Source organism: Diplotaxodon limnothrissa, linkage group LG18 (assembly GCF_057381915.1).
Source record: "Diplotaxodon limnothrissa isolate DT_005_m linkage group LG18, D_limnothrissa_male_GT1.1, whole genome shotgun sequence".
NCBI classification, from domain to species: domain Eukaryota; kingdom Metazoa; phylum Chordata; class Actinopteri; order Cichliformes; family Cichlidae; genus Diplotaxodon; species Diplotaxodon limnothrissa.
This window is the reverse complement of record NC_140613.1, coordinates 42,028,304-42,052,975: the sequence shown is the minus strand read 5'-3', so window position 1 is coordinate 42,052,975 and position 24,672 is coordinate 42,028,304. Positions and strand designations below refer to the sequence as shown.

At 40.8% G+C, this 24,672-nt stretch overlaps 1 protein-coding gene across 2 annotated transcripts in view; it reads right to left on the bottom strand.

Moving 5' to 3' along the window:
* rnf31 (ring finger protein 31) overlaps window positions 1–17,204 on the bottom strand; it is a 55,304-nt gene extending 38,100 nt beyond the window's left edge. For both annotated transcript variants that reach the window (XM_085378049.1, XM_085378050.1), the window contains exons 1-4: window positions 17,007–17,204; window positions 15,599–15,745; window positions 14,009–14,164; window positions 1,210–1,266 (exon numbers count right to left, since the gene is read on the bottom strand). In XM_085378049.1, the coding sequence (XP_085234175.1) occupies window positions 1,210–1,266; window positions 14,009–14,164; window positions 15,599–15,745; window positions 17,007–17,204 (558 nt within the window). The remainder of the gene's footprint in view (window positions 1–1,209; window positions 1,267–14,008; window positions 14,165–15,598; window positions 15,746–17,006) is intronic.
* Window positions 17,205–24,672: the final 7,468 nt, after the last annotated feature.

Sequence of the window (24,672 nt, the reverse complement as noted above, 5' to 3'; positions counted from 1 at the left end):
CGAGCAGCCTCTCCTCCAGTTTATTCCTCTTTAAAACACCTCATACCTACATACAGACAAATGGAAAAACTTCTAAACCGGAGGTTAAAGTAGTAAGGACTGGACCGAGGAGGAATTACAAGCCTGCTACGCCTACACAGCCTGGAGTGTTTCTGAAGCTGCAACCGGGGGGGGGGGGGGGGGGGGGGGGACGACCAGAAACCAGAGGTCCAGAAACAAGCTGAGCAAGGAGATCAGGGTAACTAAAGGAGTTACAGTGAAAAGCTAGAAAACAGCTTCTTAGCTAATGACCGTGCATCAGCTTTAAGAGTTGTGAGAGTGCCTGTGCTGTATATATGTATGATCTATAGCAATCAGAAATATTGTGTGAAGGCCAAGAAAAATGCCCGAAAAATGTTTTTTCCCAAGTGGATCATCACGGCTTTTGCCTTCCTTCTATCTTAGTCCTGAGTCTGTTGACTCAGTGGTTTTGATTATTATTATCTTATGTTTCAGGTTAATTCTTAAGGCTTTCTTGTTCTTAGGGTTTGGTTTCTGTTTTGTATTTTGAGCGCCTTTGGTTCTGTGTCTCTGTGCCTGCCCTGGTCCCACGTCTGTGTTCCCTCCCTGTTGCCATGTCTGATGTCTTTGCGTTAGTCTTACGTGTCTTGAGTTGAGTCTGCGTTGATTCCTGTGTCTCGTTAGCTTTGATTTGTACCTGCTGTGTTATCACCTGTTCCCCATCCTCTTGTTGTCCGTCTGTATTTAAACCATGTGGTTCTCTCTGTCTGTGCCACATCGTCAACGTCCTCCATGTTCTGGTGAAGTTCTAGTTCCCAGTTCTGCTCTCCTAGTCTATGCTTCCTAGTTCTAGTTTCCTGAGTCTAGTTAGTTTTAGTTTGTGTTTGAGGTTCTTCATTTGTTTTTTGTAAAGTTTACTTCTAACAAAGAGTGAGTCCACATCCTGCCCACACACAGCACTAGCCTGACACCTTCCTTCTTTCACATAATGGTATGATCCCAGTCATGACCTGCTCCAAATGACATGCCTCGTGCTTTCTTGGCATATATAATTTTTGATCACTGCTTGCTTGAATCCGAATTATTAAGCTTCATTTCAGCGTAACTGTGGTCAGCACAGTAGCGAGCTCTTTTTGATGACACCGGTTTTATTTCCTGCAGTTTGAGAGCCACCAGTTTAACCACTTAAATGTAAGAGAAGAGACTCACCTTGTGTCTGAGTGTAGGAATGATTCTCTCATAGAATTCAGGATGGGGATGAGCCTCCTGAGATCAAACCAAACAAGTCATAATTAATGAAAAAACTACAGTGCATGTACAGTAGTGTGTGTGTGTGTGTACACACACACACACACACACACACACACACACACACACACACACACACATATATATACATATATATATATATGTTTGCAATAGCTTGACATTTGAAAGTATGTCCTGTTAATATATCTCTCCCAAAGATGGAACAGTCATTCTCCTATCTGATGACGAGCCACTCTCCATGCTGCATCATAATTGACTCGTGTTCCTCAAACCAAACATCATAAAAGGAGTTGAGCGGTTCATTTCATCCACAGAGTTGCTTCACTTGATGCAGTCAGTATAAAGTCCTCCAGGAAGTGATGGTGATGAGTCAACAACTAAGTTATGTTTCTTTTTCTTGTTTTGAAGCGTTTGCCATAATTCTGGGTTGCTTCATTCATGATTTTTACTATATGATTAATAGGAAATGAGAACACTGTTTTTTCCCCTCAATTTAATTTGTTTGATTTGTGCATCTCTGAAAGATTGAACTGACTTTTGGCACAACTATAACAAGAGTTTCCAGTTAATCACGTCACTCTTAGTCATGAGCCAGTGACCACAGAATAGCCTCCTTGCTGTTGCTGGGAAATGTGATGCCAAGATTGATGGATATACTTCTGCTCTTTTATAAGGTAATTCAAATATTAAGGTGGTTATAATAATTTGTTACGTCATCTTCATAGCTATATACACTGTCACCACCAAAAAAAGGTCACAAACTCTAATATTTCGTTGGATCGTCTTTAGCTGTGATTACGGCACGCATTCGCTATGGCATTGTCTCCATAAGCTTCTGCACTGTTACAAGATTTATTTCCATCTATAATTTTTCACCAAGAACTGCTTTGCTTTGAGGATGATAGAGTCTGAAAGCCTTCTCCAGCACATCCCAAAGATTCTCAATGGGTAAAGGTCTGGATTCTGTGGTGGCCAATCCATGTGTGAAAATAATGTCTCATGCTCCCAGAACCATCTTTCACAATTTGAGCCCGATGAATCCTGGCATTGTCATCTTGGAATATGCCCGTGCCATCAGGAAAGAGTATAGTATAGTCAGTATATTCAGGTAGTCAGCTGACCTGTTTTGGAGCACATCGTGGCTCAAGAGTTGGGAGTTCGTATTGTAATCGGAAGGTTGCCGGTTCGAGCCCCAGCTTGGACAGTCTCGGTCGTTGTGTCCTTGGGCAAGACACTTCACCCGTTGCCTACTGGTGGTGGTCAGAGGGCCCGGTGGCGCCAGTGTCCAGCAGCCTCGCCTCTGTCAGTGCGCCCCAGGGTGGCTGTGGCTACAATGTAGCTGCCATCACCAGTGTGTGGATGGGTGGGTGAATGGGTGGATGACTGAACGTAGTGTAAAGCGCTTTGGGGTCCTTAGGGACTAGTAAAGCGCTATATAAATACAGGCCATTTACCACATACTGTTGGTGAACCTCGACCTGACCAACCAGACCCCGATCATAGCACTGCCCCCACAGGCTTGTACAGTAGGCACCAGGCATGATGGGTGCATCACTTCATCTGTCTCTCTTCTTACCCTGATGTGTCCATCACTCTGAAACAAGGTAAATCTGGACTCATCAGACCATATGACCTTCTTCCATTGCTCCAGAGGCCAACCTTTATGCCCCCTAGCAAAGGGAAGCCTTTTTTTCCGGTTTGCCTCACTGATTAGTACTTTTCCTACAGCTACACAGCTGTTCAGTCCCAATCCCTTGAGTTCCCTTTGCATTGTGCGCGTGGAAATGTTCTTACTTTCACTATTAATCATAGCCCTGAGTTCTAGTGTTGTCTTTTTCTTTGATTTGACTTCAACGTGTAAGTGATCATGATCATTCAGGATTTTTTTCCGGCCACATTTCTTCTTCTAAGACGATGGGTCCCCACTATCCTTCCACTTTTTTATAATGCGTTGGACAGTTCTTAACCCAATTTTAGTAGTTTCTGCAATCTCCTTAGATGCTTTCTATGCTTGATGCATGCCAATGATTGACCCTTTTTAAACACACAATCATCTCTTCCACGACCACAAGATGTGTCTTTCCACATAGTTGTTTATGAAATGAGAAGCAACTCATTGCATCAGTTAGGGTTAAATAACTTGTTGCCAACTGAAAGATAATCACCCACGCAGTAATTTTCAAGTAAGAGGCTCATACCTATTTGCTTAGTTAAATCTAGGTGGCAGCTTCTTTGGGGGCCAGTCAGTGTATATTGTAGGGTCTAACTTACAATATAAGGCCTTGAGGCGACTACTGTGTTGTGATTTGGTGCTGTATAAATAAAATTGAATTGAAATATAAATAATAACATGAAATACTTTACTCTGGCTGCAGGTTATTCTGATGTCTGACGTAGAGTTTCCTTATCACAACCCTAGTTGTGTTGAAGTTTGGAGGAACTTCAACCAGAGTTTGAGGGTTAGAGCCAGACTGCTGAAGCAGCCAGCAGCACTCATACTCAGTGCAGGGCTCGCAAAATCGCAAACCCAACGTCCCGGGGCTAGCAATTTTTCCAGTCGGGCTACCAAAATCCATCTCAGCCCTGCCCGTCAGGCTATCGTAGGAAGGAAAAATATATGTCAATGCTTTTGCATTCTTTCGCAAATGTAGCTGGGTAATTATGTCATTGGCATTGATGAGCCACTGTCAACATATTGAAATCGCGTTTGAATTTACGCTAGTTTTTTGCTTTCACTTTCACTTTGCGATCACGCAAACTGTGTATATGTCACACAGTGGAAAATTGTGTTTTTATAGTTTGTTTTGGATCAGACTGTGTTGGTACATAGTGTCGATTTTATTTGCATGATTTTATTGTAATAGTGATATTGCATGTTTGTTTATTGATATTCCTATTGCATGATTTTATCCCCATATTTATAGTGTGTGTTTAGTGTTGATTGAACAATATGCTTTTTTTATTCCACTGTGGATTAAGCGGACAATTGTAGGCACCTGTGAGGTTGGGGCGTTCCCTGAGGTGGCCTTTCAGCCGCCAAACTGACTTAAGGGAGATAGTGAGCGCAAAGACTGAAAGAGAGACACACGAAAAGTGAAGAGCTGGAAACAAAACGTGTGCAAGCCAGCATATGAACAGAAGGACCTCCGGCCTGACTGTGGGGCGCCACGAGACATTCGGCGATCGGCCAGCATAACCCGGCGATCCAGTCCCGACGGACAGAATAGCGACCGTGGGAGGCGACGCGTGAAATCCACAGTAGGGCAGGGGTACGCCTCTGCCTGCATCTGTGAGTATCGCTTTCCCACTGTTGGGCGCTAGGCGTAGCTTTGCCGGGGAAGGGTAACAGCGGCTGCGCCGACAACGTTGCTGGCCCGTGTCTGTTGTTTCAGGGCGGAGCTACGAGGGAGGCCGTGCGAGGAGGTGGAGAGTGGCTGGACTGCACGATTGCGCACAGTCAGGTGGAGATAGGAGCCTCCTCCCTGGTCTTCTGCTGGCGAGATTCCCCATCCCGGAAGAGGAGTTCCTCTCCTGTCTCTTTCAGCTCAGGAGAATTTGCCCGCGTGTTGCTGGACTGTGAGAATTAGGACCCTGGGGGGAGTTTTTAGCATAAGGAAAAACATTCATTTAGCTTTGTGTTTTTAGTGTTTAATCATTCCTGCCGGCAGGGTTTTTAGCAGGTTGCAAACACTATTTTTATTGTATACGGGGATTTTAGCTTGTATTCGGGGCTCTGACTGTGTTTTATCCTGAAAATAAATGGTGTGTTTGAAGCCAGCTAAGTTTCTGTGCTCTGAGCGCTGACCCACTCACTCCCCTTTCTGCTTGTATGTATACAGACGTGGTGGTGAAGATTTAGGTCCACCAGTTTAGCGGCTACATATAGAGAGCGGCAGCACTGATTGGTGAGTGACAGATCAATTGCACACCAATTCCTCTGGCATCGTCTTACCAATCGTTAGATTACTATTCAAACATGACAAGTGAAATCTCCTGCAGCAAGCTTAAACATGTCATAGAGGTTCATTTCGCAGAGAATCGCTGACTGTTATGTAAGTACGTGTGTAAAAGCAGATGAATTTATGAAGGTATTTTAGTTCTGCAGAGCCAAATGAGACAGGTCAGGGTGAAGACGGGACAGCAAAGAAAAGCTGATCACAAAACAGAAAACTTATGACAAATCAGACAATGAGGCAAAAAGAAAGCGCAGCTTTTTTTGTTTCATGGACAAAAGAATTTCTGTGGTTGGAATATGATGAGCTAAATAACATGATGTTCTGCCAGGTGTGTCATGAGTTTCCCTCCATTTCTGAGTCGACAAGCGCCTTTGTTACTGGGACCAGTCATTTTAAGAAAGACCCCATCAGAGCCCATGAGAAATGCAAGAAATGCATTATTGCTCAGTCTGCAGTATCTTTCCCAGAACAAAAAACAATTGCAAAAAACATACTAACAATAAACAATAAACACAGACTGATTCATGTTCTACAGTTCTTACAAGTTCATAGAAATTTCTGTTCAATTAGAACCAAGTATTTGAGTTGATGATTGTAATTTTTATACAGTTGTTGTAATTTGTGTTTTAACTTTTTTTTGATTGATGTTTTGTTTCCTTTACAATATTATACTTTAATGCAGCAGTCCCCAACCTTTTTTGCGCCACGGACCGGTTTATGCCCGACAATATTTTCATGGACCGGCCTTTAAGGTGTCGCGGATAAATACAACAAAATAAAACTAGTACCAGTACCGAAAAAAGAAGATTTATTCATAACAGACGTGAAAAGACCCAGGAAAACCGAGTTAACGATAAAAACGATAACAAAATAACGCTGAAAACCGATAAAACCCTGAAAACTATACATTTCACACCTGAGCCTCAACTCTCGCGGCCCGGTACCAAACGACTCACGGACCGGTACCGGTCCGAGGCCCGGGGGTTGGGGACCGCTGCTTTAATGTATAACATTGTAAAGGAAACAAAACACCAATCAAAAAATTGCTCTTTTTTTTAAATTCGGGCTACTTAAATTTATTTTGGCTACCAAAAGCTGAAGAGTGCCTGCCCGAAAGGCTACTAGGGATTTTGAAATTTTGCGAGCCCTGCAGTGAGTGAAAAGTATGTGACCTGTTTCATGTGTCTGTATCCCAACAGTCAGAAGTCAACTTCACATTTAAGAGTTGAACATTTGAAAGAGCCAATCCCCTCGGCTCCAGACGTGGAATTCACAAAATTGGCCGAGTTTATTCTGCTGTAAGACACTTGCCTCCAAAATTTAATTTGGTTTTGAATAACATTCATTTGGGATCACTTTTTCAGAGGTGAGATCTCCACAAGTACGGTTTTTATGTTATACTGGAACCATTGATCAATGATATAAACACTGGACAGCTAAGGGCTAAGTCTTCCATTATCTGGGGAGCAGTTCTATGGTACAATCTCACAAATCACTGGAGATAATCTAGGGATACACAAACGTCTTGGCTTAAACGAGTCATTCAGGAGCCGTCATTTCTGTTGCCTTTGTTTAATTGAGAAGAGTGATTCTTAAACCGTATACAGTGAGGATGATCCTTCGTGGAAAAGATGTGTTTGAAATGCATTGCCAGTCTCTCCAGGAAAACCCAAGTTTTTATATGGTTTGAAAAAACATTCACACTTAAGTATTTCAATGTTTGTAATTCCGACTTATTTGATATAATGCATGATATTTTTGTGGGAGTAGCTCAGTACGAGATCAAAAAGCTCTTTGAATATGTCACGCATCACTTAACATCAGAACAAGACTTGCTTTCCAGGATTTAGGGTTTTGATGATGGAGTGATTTTGGAGAGTGCTGGCAGTGGCATTGGTTTGAGTTCTATTCAGTGTCTTGTGACATTATTATTCTTGCAGGACATGAAAACTGGAATTTGTTTTTGTTGTTGTTACCTCAAATAATGAACATAGTTTTTCCACTTTCTATCACAATGACAATATTTGACTGCATTAGAATTTGTTGACCACCACAAACTATTTATCCACATAGAAACTTGATACGTAAGCATGATTCTATGATCCATTATTGGCCCCCTTATTACACATGTGGAGTATGAGGTTTGAAAAAAATTGGGAAAAAGGGCTTAAAATACTTCACTTTACATGCAATTAATGCAGAATTTATAAATGTTTTATAAATGTAGAATTTATAAATGTTTTATAAATGTAGAATTTATAAATGTTTTATAAATGTAGAATTTATAAATGTTTTATAAATGTAGAATTTATAAAGGTTTTCCTATTATAAACCCAGTACAGATTCATATACAACATTCAACTTTTCCCGATATTTAGGAACACTCACTGTTTCCTCAGGGAAAAAGCAAAGAGTTCACACTGACCAAAAACAAGAAAATGCAACAAGAGACTTTGTTACATATAAACTAGGGCTGCCACGATTAGTCGAATAGTCACGATGATTGTCGACGACTGATTTAATAGTCGACGCATCGTTTGAAGCTTTTGTAAGATCCTGAAAGACGCAGGAATAAGTAGCAGGAGTTAAGAGTGTAATAACGGACTGAAACAGAAGATGGCAGCACAGCACGTACAAGGATGCCAGCTGCCGTTAAACCCCGAAGAAGAAGAAGAAGCTGTGTCCCAGAATTCATAGCGCAGCCCTGCTCAGTTTCCAACAATGGCGGCAGCTAGTTAGTTTTAATATTACTCTTATTATTCTTTCTGGGTCACAAAATAAACATTTAACATATTTTCAGGCGAGAATGTAGCTGTGTAAACCTCAAATATCTGCTCAGTTTATCAAGACACCGCATACTTTCAAAAGTGCTCCGACGTTTTTGGAGACGTCTGTTACCCACTAGCTCGATAGCTAGCCGGGGGCTAGGCTCACTAGAGCCGTGAGAACACCGGACTCCCGGCAAATCGTTTTCAAACCCACCGCCGTCTTTCGCTACTCAGGTTAAACATGATATATACCGTATTTTCACGACTATAAGGCGCACATAAAAGTCTTAGATTTTCTTCAAAAAGTGCGGTGCGCCCTATAGTGCAGTGCACCCTGTGTGTTGTTGTTGTAAGGAGGACGTAGTAGAGAACACCATGAGAACGCTAAAGGGGGAAGTGTGGGCGTTGATTGTATACAAAAGAACAGGTATGTGCGTTATGCAGAACCTCGTTGTTTTAACAACCCTGAAAATGGAAAATAGACACGCTTATGAAGCACTGTTTAAACTGAAGGCCATCAGCTACGCGGAGGAACATGGAAATCGAGCAGCCGCGAGAGAATTTAAGATTAATGAATCGATGGTTCACAAGTGGAGGAAGCTAGAAAACAAGCTCCGACAGGTCAAGAAAACGCAGCTGAGTTTCCGCCAGAGGTGGGACCAAGTCATTGTTTTGCAAGTCTCAAGTAAGTCTCAAGTCTTTATCCTCAAGTCTCAAGTCAAGTCTCAAGTAATGTCAGGCAAGTCAGAGTCGAGTCTCAAGTCACTGGTGTAAAAGTCCGAGTCAAGTCACAAGTCTGAAACTTTGAATTTCAAGTCCTTTCGAGTCTTTAAAAAAAACAAAACGAAAAAATAATGTTGCAGTTATGCTAAATGTAAATATTAGACCATGTAATTTTAAAATCTGTGTTTTTCTCAACACATGACAAAATAGTGAACTTAGAAAATATACACAAATTGTGAAATTGCACCTCTTTAAAATGCAGCTCAATTAAACCTAGCTCCAAGAATAATTTTCACCGACAGTTCTGAGATAAGCTGCATGTTATTCTTGGATGCGGTTGTAGGACCAGCTTTAAAATCGCATGACAAAAATATCATACACATTAAAAAAAACTGTATCACCAACGTAGCCTGGACAACATTTGCTAGTTAGATGAAGTCAGCTATCTCATCGTAGCATATTTATATGCATATTTATAATCATACGGTTCTTGGAGTGAGTGCACACACTCATGAAGTTTGGTAACTTCAGGTCACTGCAACAAGCCCAGGTACAGTTTACCGACGGATGGGTGCAGGACCTTGAAATGCACCGTGTAGAACGAAAGACCATCGTACGTATCATAAGTTTACCAGTCTCACAAATTGTCTTCATAAATACACATTCCTTAACCGTTTATTAATAGGACCTTTGAGCTCAACGGTAATTAATTAGTAGTGGAAATAATTTCTGGTAGCATCACAGAAATGTAGCAGTGACAACAATATTGTATGCTGTAATCGTACTGGGCAATTAGTGATACAAAAAACCTGTTTTATCCTGTGAATAAAAGCATATGTTTTTGTCAGTGTACCATAATAACAGAAGCGAAACGCAATATTGTGTCAGGACAATTCACTATTTATGCACAATAAACAAAGGAGCATAGCGCGACAATTTCTGTTCAGCGCCAGACTTGCTTGTAACCTATATCACCAATTATGTTATGAAAATGACGTATTAACTACTAAAAAACACTGACCTTCGTGTAAATGCTTGGAGCAGACTAACCTGTGAGCTGGAGAGTTCTGGGACGTTATATTTGATCTTTGAATGGCTGCAATCCAAGCCATCCGTCGCGTCTTTGTTACTTCGGAAACATGGCTCGAACAATTTCTCTTCAACGACGTAATCCGATAGCAAAGCGAACAATAAATGAAGAAGCAATTCATGCCTTCAATTTCGATTTAGCACAACAAGATTGGAGTTCGGTGTATGAAGAGTCAGATGTGGACAAGGCTTATGATAATTTTCTAGATATTTTTACTATGTGGTACAATAAACATTGTCCTGTAAACGAACACATGACAAAGAAAAAAAAGATAAAAAGTCCTTGGCTCACAAAAGGAATTATTAATGCTTGCAAAAAGAAAAACAATCTGTATAAACAGTTTATCAAAGTAAAAACAAAAGAAGTGGAACAAAGATATAAAGCATATAGAAATAAATTGACTGATATTATAAGAACGAGCAAACAACTTTATTATAGAAGAAGATTATATGAAAATAAAAACAATATAAAAGGAACTTGGGATGTGTTAAACAACTTAATTAAACAAGGATCTTCTGGAACATCATATCCTGAATATTTTACTGATGCAAATGGTGAAAATCACAACATGAGTAATATTGTCGATGGGTTCAATAAATTCTTCATAAATGTTGGCCCTGAACTAGCAGCGGACATCCCGTGTCATAAAAATGAAAATATCAGTAATATAAAATCAAATCCCTTTTCACTGTTCCTCTCAGCTACAAATGAGCAAGAAGTAATAAATATCACATTAAAATGTAAAAGTAAGTCTTCAATGGATTATCATGACATAAATATGTCTGTAGTTAAACAGGTTATTCTGAATATTGCTAGTCCCTTAACATATATCTGTAATTTATCATTTCAGTCCGGTTGTTTTCCAAAAAAAATGAAAATTGCGAAAGTAATACCACTATATAAAAGTAATGACAAACACAGTTTTACCAATTATAGGCCTATTTCTCTACTGCCTCAATTCTCAAAAATTCTAGAAAAACTTTTTAATTCAAGATTAGAAAAATTCCTTGAAAAACATCAAATAATAAATGTTGGTCAGTATGGTTTCAGAACGCAAAGAACCACTTCAATGGCGATAATTGAGGCAGTAGAAGAAATTACTGATACACTGGATAAAAATAAATATGCAGTTGGTATTTTTGTTGACCTCAAAAAGGCCTTCGACACAATCAATCACTCAATTTTACTGGATAAATTGGAAAGATATGGTATTCGAGGGAAAGCTGGTAACTGGTTAAAAAGTTACCTAACAGGTCGGGAACAATATGTTAGCATAGGGCATTACCATTCAGAGAAACTTGGTATTACATGTGGTGTTCCCCAAGGGTCAGTGTTGGGACCAAAACTTTTCAATGTATACATAAATGATATTTTTGATGTTTCTCAAGTACTTAAACTCATACTGTTCGCAGATGACACCAACATATTTTTCAGTAGCGATGATTATACTGATCTTGTAATGACTGTAAACAGGGAGCTAAAATTAATAAAAAAATGGATGGACATAAATAAATTATCATTAAATATAAATAAAACTAAAGCAATGTTTTTTGGTAATTTAAAATATAATATAGAATTACCAATTATCATTGAAGGTGTACCAATTGATAATGTGAGTGAAAACAAATTTTTGGGAGTCGTAATTGATAACAAAATTTCATGGAAACCCCACGTCAGACACATAAAAACCAAAATTTCCAGAAGCCTCGCAGTTTTGAACAAAGTGAAACAATTCCTTGATAAAGATGCACTTCGTACTCTGTACTGTACCCTGGTTCTTCCATATCTTACATATTGTGTGGAAGTGTGGGGAAACACATATAAAAATACAACTAATCCATTAGTCACAGTACAGAAACGAGCACTGCGTATTATTCACAAGGCTGGTTATCTAGATCATACTCACAAATTCTTTCTTCAGGCAAAGTTACTTAAATTCCAGGATCTGGTTAATTACAATACATCCATAATTTTGTATAAAGCTTTTACTAAACTTTTACCGGCAAATTTACAAACTAGATTTGAAATTCGAGAAAAGGTTTATAATGTGAGAGGCTTTGGAGAATTCAAATTACCCAGAACTCGAACAACCCGTAAAGGCTTTTGTGTGTCTGTATGTGGTGTGAAAATCTGGAACAGTCTGAGTTTACAATTGAAACAATGCAAAAATATTCATAGATTTAAATTTCTCTACAAACAGTTGGTCTGGTCACAGTATACTCAATGATGGGTTTTAGTGTGCTCTGTAATGTCTGTCCTCTTACCATTGCTGGTATGGATTCCAAAATAAAAAATAAAGTGTGCGTATGTATGTACATATATGTACTTGTGTGTGTAGATATATATGTATGTATATGTATGTGTGTCTGTTACTTGTAGTTATTACTGCCTGTTACCTGTGGTAATGCAATTTATAATTTATATATTCTGTATTCAGTTATGAAGGCTCTAATTGTTGGTTGCGAGCTGCCGCTTAGATGCTTGTATCTGCCCGGGGCTGTTGATGGGTCTGTATGCAATGATGGGCGTAGCTGCGGGAAGTTTATTGTTTTTTTTTGTTGATGAGTGAGTATAGGGGTGGGATTTAATAAGTTTTCTTCATCCCACTCCTTTTTCAGGCAAGTTTTGTTTTTTGTTTTGTGTATTTTATGTTCAATATAGGTATTTGTTGTGCCTGAAAATGAATAAATAAATGAAATGAATGAAATGATAACAACCGATCTCTTTACCCGTCGGCTTCCCGTGGCTGTCATGCGACCGGCTATTGCAGTTAATAATACAACAGCTTCTTGACATTTTTGTGTTTCTTTTTATCGCTGTGTGACTGATTTTAATTGAAAGCCTGCGTGCGCTAGTACCGCTTGCCACGAGTTCCCAGAATCCTTTGCGGTTCTACCCGTGAATGACGTCACATTTTCAATCTCCATATAATATGCATGTTAAATTTTATATTTGGGGTAAAATATCAAGTCTTTTCAAGTAAACCGGTTCAAGTCCAATTCAAGTCCCAAGTCATTGGTGTAAAAGTCCAAGTCAAGTCACAAGTCTTAGAACATTTTTTCAAGTCAAGTCTAAAGTCATAAAATTAATGACTCGAGTCTGACTCGAGTCCAAGTCATGTGAATCGAGTCCACACCTCTGGTTTCCGCGGACATAAGGCGAGGTGGCCCGAGTTGGAGGAAAGACTCGAGCGGTGGATCATCGAGCAAAGAACGAGTGGGAGAAGCGTTTTGACGGTCACCATTCGACTAAAAGAAATGAAAATTGAACATTTCCAAGGAGGTCCGTCTTGGTGCTTTCGTTTCATGAAACGGTGCCATTTTTCCATCCGGACCAGGACTACGGTAGCGCAGCAACTTCCAGCGGATTATAAGGAAAAGCTGGCCATCTTCCGCTCCTACTGCAGCAAACACATCGCCGCCAAACACATCCAGCCCAGCCACATCACAAACATGGACGAGGTGCCGCTCACTTTCGACGGTGAGTCACACTGTGGAGAAGCAGGGGACCAGCACGGTAGCGATACGCACAATGGTCTTCTTTTACTGTTGTGCTTGGCTGCCATGCTAATGGACAGAAACTGCTGCCTATGGTGATTTTTAAGAGAAAGACTTTGCCTAAAGAGAAGTTTCCAGCAGAAATCATCATTAAGGCAAATGAAAAGGGCTGGATGGATGAGGAAATGATGAAAGAGTGGCTGAGGGAGGTGTATGTAAGGAGACCAGGTGGTTTTTTCCACGCATCACCATCGCTGTTGATCAATGACTCTATGCATCTCACAGCCGATGTGAAAAAACAAGTGAAGCAAATGAACTGTGAGCTTGCTGTTATTCAGGAGGCCTGACCAAGGAACTCCAACCGCTGGACATCGGTGTGAACCGGCCGTTCAAAGTAAGGCTGCCAGCGGCGTGGGAGTGATGGATGACCGATGGAGACCACAGTTTCACTAAGAGTGGAAGGCAGCGCCGGGCGAGTTACGCCACAATTTGCGAATGGATTGTCGATGCTTGGGCTAACATGTCTGCTGGCACTGGAGCAGCCAGTAATCGAAACGCTAACCTTCCAATTACTGGATGACCTGATCTACATTGAACTGACAGATCTGGTCAAAGCCAACCTTTTAAAACTCTCTTTGGTTCTGCAGCAAACTCACGTCGGCACAGGGACAACTAGTAATACGCATACAGAAAGTTTACACAAACCTTGATAAGCATTTCTAGTTCCATTCTCAGGCTCATCACTTCCAGAGTTACCGCAGCAACTCTGCCCACATCAGGATCTGTAACATCATCAGGGAAACTGAGTCCATCTGGCTGCTGATTAGAGTAACCATAGAGACAGAGTACAGCGCGTCCTCCCTGGGAATATAACAGACAGGGTAGAAGGTAATGAAATGTTAGTGGTTAGTACCAGCAGCGGTAACTGGAACATTTCTGTCACTTCCTACTAGTCTGCATCAGTAGGACCGGGCATTTTCACACAGAGCTATGATCACATCAATCATAAACATTAAAACAAGAGAAAGAGGAGTCCACAACTAATTAGTCTCAACCGGGCAAACATCACACAATTATAATAGAAACATAAATTATTTTGAACACTAAGACACACACAGCTGAACAGCGTGCTGAGTGATTACAGCTAGCATAGCAGTCTGTTGGCACGGGAACTGTCACTACATTGAAGAAGAGTAAGGACAGATGGAGGGTGAAGGAAAGAGATGCTGCCATTAATCTGTGATTGGGGAAGGAACTGCGCCTGCTGACGAGGTTTTGTACCTTAAAAAAATGCTTGTTTTGCCATCATCTTTGGTGGTGGTGGACTTTCAGTGTGGGTGGGTCCACCCACCTCCTCCACACACACCAACAAGAAACTAGGAGAGGTAAAGGCTGGCTTTTGATGTCTTAGCAGGAAAAATGTGCACCTGCAGCCCTCAGAAGCTCATTACTCTCATCTCCTTGGTCATTGTTGAAATTGCTTCCTTGTGTTTGTGTTTATTTGCTGATCTGTGGAGATTTTCTCTTAACTCTTCGTTCTCCTTTTGGAGTAACTCATATGTCTCATACTCGCTTATTTGACCCTCCGAGAGTGTGTGCTCTACTTTGTCAAGTTTCTTGTTGCATCCATTCAAGTTTCCTGTCATCGAGTGAAGCTAAAGCTTTGTCGGTCACATAATAATCAACATTTTATGTTGTTTTGCCTCTTTGCCACTTTCCCACTTCATTGTTTGCATCTAATTCTCACATGCTCCCTGGACTGCTCCACCGATCTGTCAGCTTTTCACCACAGCCAATTTTCACTCCTCTTTTCAGTAAAACTTGACCTCTGACCTTTCAACCTGGCAACTGAGGCCATTGTAATTCAACCTTGTTGTTGATGGTATTGATTTGAAACTAATTCACAAACTCGGGAAACCACACCGTTCGCCACCCCGTCAGCCTTTTACATGTGAGGGGTAAAAATGTCTGTATCTGTCTCACACAGCAGCCTGACAGCCAATGAGCTCTTTGTATTCTTTCCCTTCATTCCTTTCCTTTTTTTTTTCCCCTGTCCCGTTTGCTTTCTTAGCCGTCAGAATTAATGTCTGAAAGCCAACAAAGATACCCAACGGATTTACTTTGCAAAGTGGATCCGCACAGCCTTGCCGTTTGGGTCCATTCGATCAGCCTTTGTTTTTATTATTTATTTTATTTTCAGTTATTACAGACGGGATAGGAAAGGGAGAAAGAAAGATGAAGGAACAGAAAAACAGAGGGGAAGAGGGACAGTGAGTGATAATACTTTATCATTACCTGGATAGCATCAACTGTGGCCCTGAACACTGGGTTGTTGTGTTTTACAGTCCTCCAGTACTTTGGCCTGTTGGGATTTGTCAGATTACAGCCATACTTTTCGAGGATGTTAAGCGCTGTAGATAAGCGCTGAAGAGATCCAAGAGTCTGCAAAGGAAGCAGACACATTTTAGCATCAATTTTAATCTGAAACGTGGCCTGTATTTGTACAGCGCTTTACTCGTCCCCAAAGTGCTTTACACATCCAGTCATAGAAGAATACAGTTAAGCTGAACCCACACTGTTTCGGTTGTAGTGGTGTGACATACTACAACACTGAACACATTCAAACATCTATCTTCCTGTCGACCCTTACATCACATTTGTAACTGCCTGTGTGTGGGGGGCGGTGTACCCGCCGCAGTCACATTTAAGATAAGATAAGATAACCTTTATTAGTCCCACACGTGGGAAATTTGTTTTGTCACAGCAGGAAGTGGACAGTGCAAAAGTTATGACGCAAAAATTAGAATACAATAAGAATAAATACAGTACACAGCTGTACAGAATAGAATAAAATAATATACTATATACAGTAGAATAAAATAGAATAAAAATATACAATAAGATAAAAATAGAATACGAATGCTATATACAACTGAGTAAAAATACAACGATGCCAGAAAAGATTATTGCACTTAGTGTTATTGCACATGTGTGGATGTGTGTGTTTGTTCAGTTAAAGTCTTTGTTGTGGAGTCTGACAGCAGTGGGGAGGAAAGACCTGCGAAATCTACTCACGTAGGAAGCCGTTGCAGTACTCAGCGTCACCACTACTGAGCGTCGTCACTCGGACAGTTTTGCTACATAAGTGCTATAGGAGTAGTAGAAGTCAAAACCAGAAGCCTTTGTCGAGTGTTCAGAGTGTTCAGGTCATAAACTCAGCTGTCTGTATGTCTCTCAGCTCCTGAGCTGGAGCATCATTAAACCAACAGGATCACACAATCATAGACAATCTCAGGACACCTTTGACACGTTCATTTTTGGGACTCTGGCCTTGTGAAGAAGTAAACCTGATGATTTAGTATAAACCTCTTTGAAAGCAATCATTTGAAGTGCATGCCTTTATCAGGCTCTCACAGCATGTCGGGGGAACTCTGGCCCCCTCAACCTTCGCTGAGGTTTTCAAAACTTTTATTAAGCTCCCACCACAGCATATCAATCAGGCTGAGGCCTGGGCCATTGCAACATCTTGATTACATTCTTTTTCATTCATTGTGTTGTCTACCTGCTATTCTTTGGATCAAGTCACGATCCAAACAACAGAGTGTGAGATGTAGCCAAATCCTGAAAATCTTGGTCTCAGTCTGGATTGAGGTTAGACATATTTCCAGATGGGACTAATAAACATGCAGTTGATCTTTCTCACCTCCTTCCTGTTTCTGCCAAAGCTGTTCTCTATGACCATCGTTTCTGCAGCAATGTGGTGGTATTTAGAGCAGGGTGGTAAGGGCAGATTAGCCATGGCCACTACCCCAGCCCGCAGATCCACCACTCTGCCCCCAGAATACAGACACACTTCAGCCTGACTCCGCACATCCTGCAGCTGCTCAGAGAGGGACGCCATTCTGCACACACACACGGTTGATGCATGCCGTTTAGTTAAAACAACAACAAATAAATCTGACGACATGCATGCACAGTATCTCAGATCAGTGTATTCAACATGAAATATGAATTCCTTTGGTCTCATATTACTGCACAAATTGGCACTTTTGTTTTGTTTAAAGTGAACTTTTTTTGGAGTGCTCTTCTCTGGAAGTTGGCACAAATGACTGTAACTGAAATGCTGTTGTGCTGCCATGCCCACATCAGATTACGTAATTTTCTCGAGTGTTCCTAAAAAGTCCTTTTTCAATTTAGTCGTTTAGATAATGCAGTAAAAACTCTTTATTCCAAGTAAGTTACATTTGTCATTGAAATGTCAATTCAAACATTCTGCTGTGCTGTTGCTGTTCCTACCATCTCTGACTTCTTTATATTTGACTTCTAAAGAGACAGACTTGCTCAGCAACAGTTCTTCAGGCCTTTTTCAGAGTTTGACTTTGACATTGGCCTTTTTCAGTCATGGCAGTCCAACCTTGTACCTGACCATTTTCACTTTTGTATTATTTAAAGCCTCTGAACTGGAAGAGTGGCTGTCAAGACACCATTCTTGAGAAAGAGAATTAATTTTTACACAAAAACTGGAATGATGAATCCAAATGTCAAATGTTTGGTTCACATCTCGAGTATACAAATACACCAGTGAGTGCCTAAGAGCCAAGTGTAAAACACGGTGGAGGCTTCGTCATGGTTTGGCGCTGCATTTTAGCCAGTTGTGCTGGAGATCTGGTCTAAATGTGTGATGGAATGATGAATGCAGGAAACGTACTGTCCACTTTTAATCTGCCCTCTTGAAAGGTTCTTACTGGGAACAGCTTTCATAGCATGCATGGACTGAAAAACCCCACACAGTGGAAACGATGTGGGATCATCTCGACAGAGAACAGAACAAAAGGCAGACACATCTGTTAATATGGTTTAAGAAGCCTAGAAACTTCTATGAGCCGCTAATATGGTTCAAACTGTACAAACTCACTTTTTGCTTTATATGCTGCATTATGTGTTGGCACATGTTTCAGTAAATCACTGTATCCACATTTTCCCAATTAAATATAAAGAAATTGGGAGTTTTACACAGTCCTGATGATAAAAGTATATTTCACATGATGTTATCAGACTCCAGGTGCTAACACGTATTTGACCACAACACAGACCGGTGACTGTCTGCAGGTGTTCACTGCATCCCTGAGCTCCGGCTCCATCCGTGAGATGAGCTGGAACAAGTCGCTGAACATGCAAAGCTGCTAAATCTGTTTTCACGTGCAGTACAATTGAGTGCACTTTGCTCGAAGAGCTTGTTCTCTGATTGCAGACCTCCTGGTTACAAAACAAAGACGCAGAAGGACGATGCGCTATTTCCAGTAGTCAGTGCAAAGCAGCAGGTGCGCCTATGATCAGCTCATAGCGGCACAATGTCCTGTAAACGATTCATTATTAATGATTAAAGCAGCAAAGCTGTTATTAGCGAGGATCGGCACGGTGAGCCCGCCTCCTACCTGTGCTGCTGTCCGGCTGCACTGCGGTGGAATCACTGTTACGGCACAAATGTCTGTTTGTACCGCCGAAGGAAGCCCCGCAGAAACGGCAAAACACTCCCGCAACAGCGCGGTGTGCAACTGCTGTACTGGAGACACAGCGGCAGGGCCTCCCTCTCTCCCCCTCCCTCATCGGGCAAAACGTGGAAGCGGCGCAGATTACGTCACCAGTGGACCCTCTGCGGCGCAAACGCAGCAGCGCCAGCTGCTTTCACATTCACGTTAAGGATGCTGCACCTGATGTCTCCAGGTTATTGCATTATTGCACAAGGAAATGTTAAGTGACCATCCTGTCAGGCACAGTCAAATGTGTTTGTTGCAGCAGGCTGTAAACATGCACAGTGTTTTCATGAAGGCCAAAAATGTAGCATTAAATATTCAGTCCTGTTGATGGGAATCGGAGACGATGGATGGTCAGTGTTCCGTTTATTTACTTTTTTCTCTGAGTAGTTGGTCTTTCTCTTTCACACTGGCCACTTCCTAAAGAGCAGAAGGAAGGTGCATCTGTCTCTTCAACTCCTCCCAGTTGGATGCACGTGGAGTACTTCCTTAGGGAGGTATCAGGTGGCATTTAGGTGCTCCAACACCTCAGGTTTATCACCTCATTCTGTGATAAACCCTCGCACTACCACTTATAGGGATGCCTCCCCTGCTCTTTGTGATAAATTCTTAAAGTATTACTCTGAACAAATCTCAGCTCTAAGGGCTTCTCATCCATCTCATCCATCATCAGTTTTAGACCCAGTTCCAGCTTCTGAATGCTTGACTGTCCTTCAACAGTTTGAGCCAGTGTCTTATTCTGCTTTAAAACATATAATTGATCATCTCAAAATCTCTGGTTCCCCGCATGATATTCTTCCTTCTCGTTTCTTTAAGGAAGCTTTACATATTATTGGTCCTTGTATCTTATCTCTGCTGAATGCATCATTGTCATCAGGTTGTGTACCGTCTGTCTTTAAGCATGCTGTTGTGCAACCTATTATGAAAAAGAAAAATCTTGACCTAATTGGTCTCACCAACTACAGGTCAATCTCCAAACTCCCTTTTATTTCCAAAATATTGGAAAAGGTAGTTCTAAAACAACTTCAGGCCTTTTTAGATGCAAATGGTATTAATGACAAGTTTCAGTCTGGTTTGAAACCTCGCCCCAGCACAGAGACAGCCTTACTTAGAGTTTTTAATGATCTTCTTTTAACTGTTGACTCTGGATATTCTGTGGTCTTAGTTTTACTTGACTTGTCTGCTGCTTTTGACACGGTTAACCACAACATTCTTCTATCAAGATTGGAACATGTTGTTGGTCTCAAAGGTTTTATCTTGGTTTAAATCCTATCTCTCAGAGAGGTCGTTCTCTGTTGCTATGGGGCAACACTCCTCGGCTTCTGCCCCTATGTATTGTGGTGTGCCTCAAGGGTCCGTGCTCGGTCCTGCTCTCTTCTCTTTGTACATGTTGCCCTTGGGATTAATTTTTAGTAAATACAACATCTCCTTTCACTGTTATGCCGATGATATCCAGATTTATTCACCTTTGAAATCCGATGTGACTGCTTCTTTGCAACCTCTGTTCAACTGTTTGCATGAAGTTAAAATTTGGTTATCACATAATTTTCTTACATTGAACGAGAATAAGACTGAAATCATAGTCTTTGGTAGTCACACTCCGCTAGACCAGTTAGCTGATGCCCTTGGCCCTCTCGCTAGCCATCTTTCGTCCACTGTAAGAAACCTCAGAGTGTTCCTGGATGGCTCTTTTAAACTCGAGAAACACGTCTCCACTGTGGTAAAAAACAGCTTTTACCAGTTGCGTCAGATTTCCAAAGCAAAGCCGTTCCTTCCTTTAAAAGATCTTGAAACGCTTATCCACACATTTATTACATCCAGATTGGACTACTGTAACTCCCTCTACTCGGGCCTCCAACACTCCTCTCTTTGCCGGCTCCAGTTAATTCAAAATGCAGCTGCGCGTCTTTTAACAGGTACGAGAATTCATGAACACATAATAATAATAATGGATTGGATTTATATAGCGCTTTTCAAGGCACCCAAAGCGCTTTACAATGCCACTATTCATTCACTCTAGCATTCATACACTGGTGGAGGCAGCTACAGTTGTAGCCACAGCTGCCCTGGGGCAGACTGACAGAAGCCAGGCTGCCATTTCGCGCCATCGGCCCCTCTGGCCAACACCAGTAGGCGGTAGGGTAAAGTGTCTTGCCCAAGGACACAACGACCAGGACAGAGAGCCCAGGGATCGAACCGGCGACCTTCCGGTTACAGATACGCTTCCCAACCCCCTGAGCCACGGTCGCCCCGTCCAATTTTAGCCAAATTACATTGGCTCCCTGTTAAATATCGTATAGATTTTAAAATTCTTTTGTTCACTTTTAATATTTTGAATAATTTAGCGCCCAGTTATCTTTCTGATTTACTCCATTCATACAATCCCAACAGAGCACTTAGATCGTCCAATCACAGGCTCCTAGCACAACCTAGGACTCGAATGAAGTCGAGAGGCGACCGGGCCTTTGCATCCGTGGCACCCAGACTCTGGAATAACCTCCCCGTTCATATTCGCACTGCCGAGTCGATCCAGTCTTTTAAATTACGTCTTAAAACTTATTTTTTTACTTTGGCTTTTGATTCAGTCTAGTTGGCTGTTTTAGCTTGTTGCGTTGTTACCTATTGTTTGTTGTCCTCTTTTATTGTTTGTTTAACTGTCTCATGTTTTTATTGACTGTGAAGCACTATGGTCAACACTGTTGTTTTAATATGTGCTATATAAATAAATTTTGATTTGATATTATTCCACGCTTTTTTGTCTTAATTATGATCATTATCTCATATAATTATTGAAACATTCATTTTAGTTTAGTAGTATTTAATAAATTATAAATACCATCAATTTTACATGTAATGAAAGTACAGGATATATGAACGCTGACCTTTGGTTGTTTGTTGTTTTTGAATATTGAATTACTTGTTGTTATGTAATGAAAACAATCACATTAGTGGGAGTGGAAGGCTGGCCTGTTTCTGCCAAACAATAAAAACTCAAAGATTAGAAACTTGAGGACATTATTTCATCGTTTCAGAAAGACTCAGCCAACACATGAAAACCGTAGGAGTTAGAATTACTGTGATGCTGCAGAAACATTTAATTAATCTAAAAGTAAAGTACTATGTTTGAGCAAATAAAGTTGAAGTGTTTTGATTTGCAGAATTTGTAGTGGTTATATTAGCAAAACTACCTGATGTGGCACAAATACAGACACAAAAATACACACAACAAGATGAGGTCACATGACCACATTTATTTGTCTTGCATTTTGATAACTGAATCAAAACTCTTTATCATTTACTATCATTACACTGAGCTATATATAATAACTCATACTAATCATTGCACAGGCTACAATTCAATAAAGTATATGAGGATGGACGAGTGGGGCATTAAAGAAGTGGAGCTGGCAGGACAGATCGAGAAGCTTTACAGTTGTATGTTTACTGTACACAATCTGAATGAACAAATATAAATAACAATTCTCCGACAAATGAGTGGAGATGAGGTTGTGAAAGCCATAACGCTGTTCTCATGCTTCCCGACCTGCAGCAGCGACAAACCAACATTTGTTAGAACCGGTGCTCTTTTTAAACTTCTCTGAGTTTGTCTTGATCTACGTTAGGCTGGATATATACTTGGGAAGAATTAACATTTAGTTAATGTTGTGCAATTTATCATAACATAAATCTAGCTGAGTCCAGTTGCACGACATAAAAAGCCGTGTTTTTAGACGTTATGTCCGTTTGGCTGTCAGTAATCTGCTGCTGCACTCGAGTCACACACCGAACGTGCTGCTTTCAGCTGATGAAATCAAATGACAGTGTGGCACTGTGAGGTTGGAACGATGAGCTATGGGGTGCGATAACGTTGATGAGATAATAATACAAAGTTGTAAAGGTACGCAAATCCAGAAAATGTGAGGATTTTCATTTAACTACATCTACTGCACAAGGACAAAGAGACAGCACGAGAAAAGAAGACAAAGAAAAAGTCGGGCCACATCTAACAGTTTTTTTCACCTTCTCATAAATTATCTATTTATGAAAAGGCACATATTTTTAAAAACTTCATGTACTGAGATGTTAAGAACAACACACAGCTCAAAGTTTTAACCAACAACAAAAATGTGAAACAACTGATAAGCTCATCAGGGAACACAGATAAGACAGTACCATTCCCCTGTTAGCATGTGACCTAATCACCACCTGCTCACTCTGCTCTATTCACACAGTTAAATGTGCATTTGAATCTGTCAGGTTCATTCACATGAATGCAAATCTGATCTTTAAAAACACAAACAAAAGAAAAATGTCAAAGGTTCCCAAAGATAATGCTTAAAGTGACGTCAGGTCTTTTTACTCAAGTGACTCCCTGCAAAGGGAACTATTGTTCTACCTTTATAATACAGTCAGCACCTAAAGGTCACACAGACACACTCCCTCTATTTATCTCTCTGCACTCATCATATTACAATTATTCTTGGTTTAAAGCGATGTGTCTTTGCAATAACTGAAGTCCAGATGCTTGAGCCTGCACCTCCTCTCACTAAGAAGACCTCGTTTGTCTCTTTCCACATGGTCTTACTCTGGCAGCTGTTGTATAACTCGTGATACGACGAGTACAGCTGCTGAATTCTGCTAGCATGCTGACATCGATGCAAGAGATTTTCAGAAGTGTGGTCAAAATAGCATGCTAGCTTGCATGCTGCAAAATGTGACCTGTTGCAGAAAGATATCTAGTTATCTCTGACATGCTGTTCCATGTATTGGAACATACTTTTTTGTGTCATATTTATTATACGCTTAAAGCATGGAAGACAAATGGTTAATAGCCACAGTATTTTCTATCAGACAAGCCATTTGAGTCGTCTCACTGTAAACCAACAGCTTCCAGTTTTCTAAATTCTTACTTTAAGTCACATTTTGGCCGTTTTTACTCCGGCTTGCTGTTACCGTCTCAGTGAACATTTTTAACAGCGTGGCCAAAAACAGCCTGTTGCTGTACGGCACTCAAATCAGACACATTCTTTGAAACATGCTAAGACTAGCTAAGTAAACAAGGGCAATTGAATATGACTCCTGATGGCTGACTGGTTGGCCTTTTTATTTTTTTATGAAAGTCTCCATGTTACCAGATCTCATTCTTAGCTTGGTGAGTACACTAGCAAGATTAAAACGATTAGATAGGGCTGATGTTATGATAAGACACTAGTCTCACAGAGACAAAAATAAAGAAAGAAGACAATGGTTGCTTTTCATGAACTCTACTTCCACAACTCATTTTCCTGAATACACTATGCGCCTGGCCACTGTGTTGATAAAGAATCCAAAAACAAAGTCAGATCTGAGGTTCGTCAAACCTTTATCACGCACACAGTATGTGTGGGAACTGGGAATTAAAGCAGTGTATGATGAACCACAAGTGAGTAATCATGGAAACTGTGTGAGGTTTCCTTTCTGTCTTTCTGTCTCAAATCGTGTGTCTCAGTATGGGTTTGTATTGTTTTTGACTAATGTTCGTTGTTAGGATATTTCATGCTGGACATTGGTGGAAGCCCTGGGACAGACTGGTGGCCTGTCCAGGGTATACCCGACCTCTCACCCGCGACAAGGGACAAGCAGTAGAACATGGATGGATGGAAATTTGTGCAAACAGTGAATATAGTAGAGATTGTATCTCCATTTCACATATTTAGGAACAAGAAAAATGAAAAGAAAAATACAACAAAAAGTAACCAAGAACAAAAACAACAACATAAAACTGAAATATATAGAAATACTTAAAGTTAGAGCATAGATCACAGTGCTCAACAGCAGATACATATGTTCTTTTGG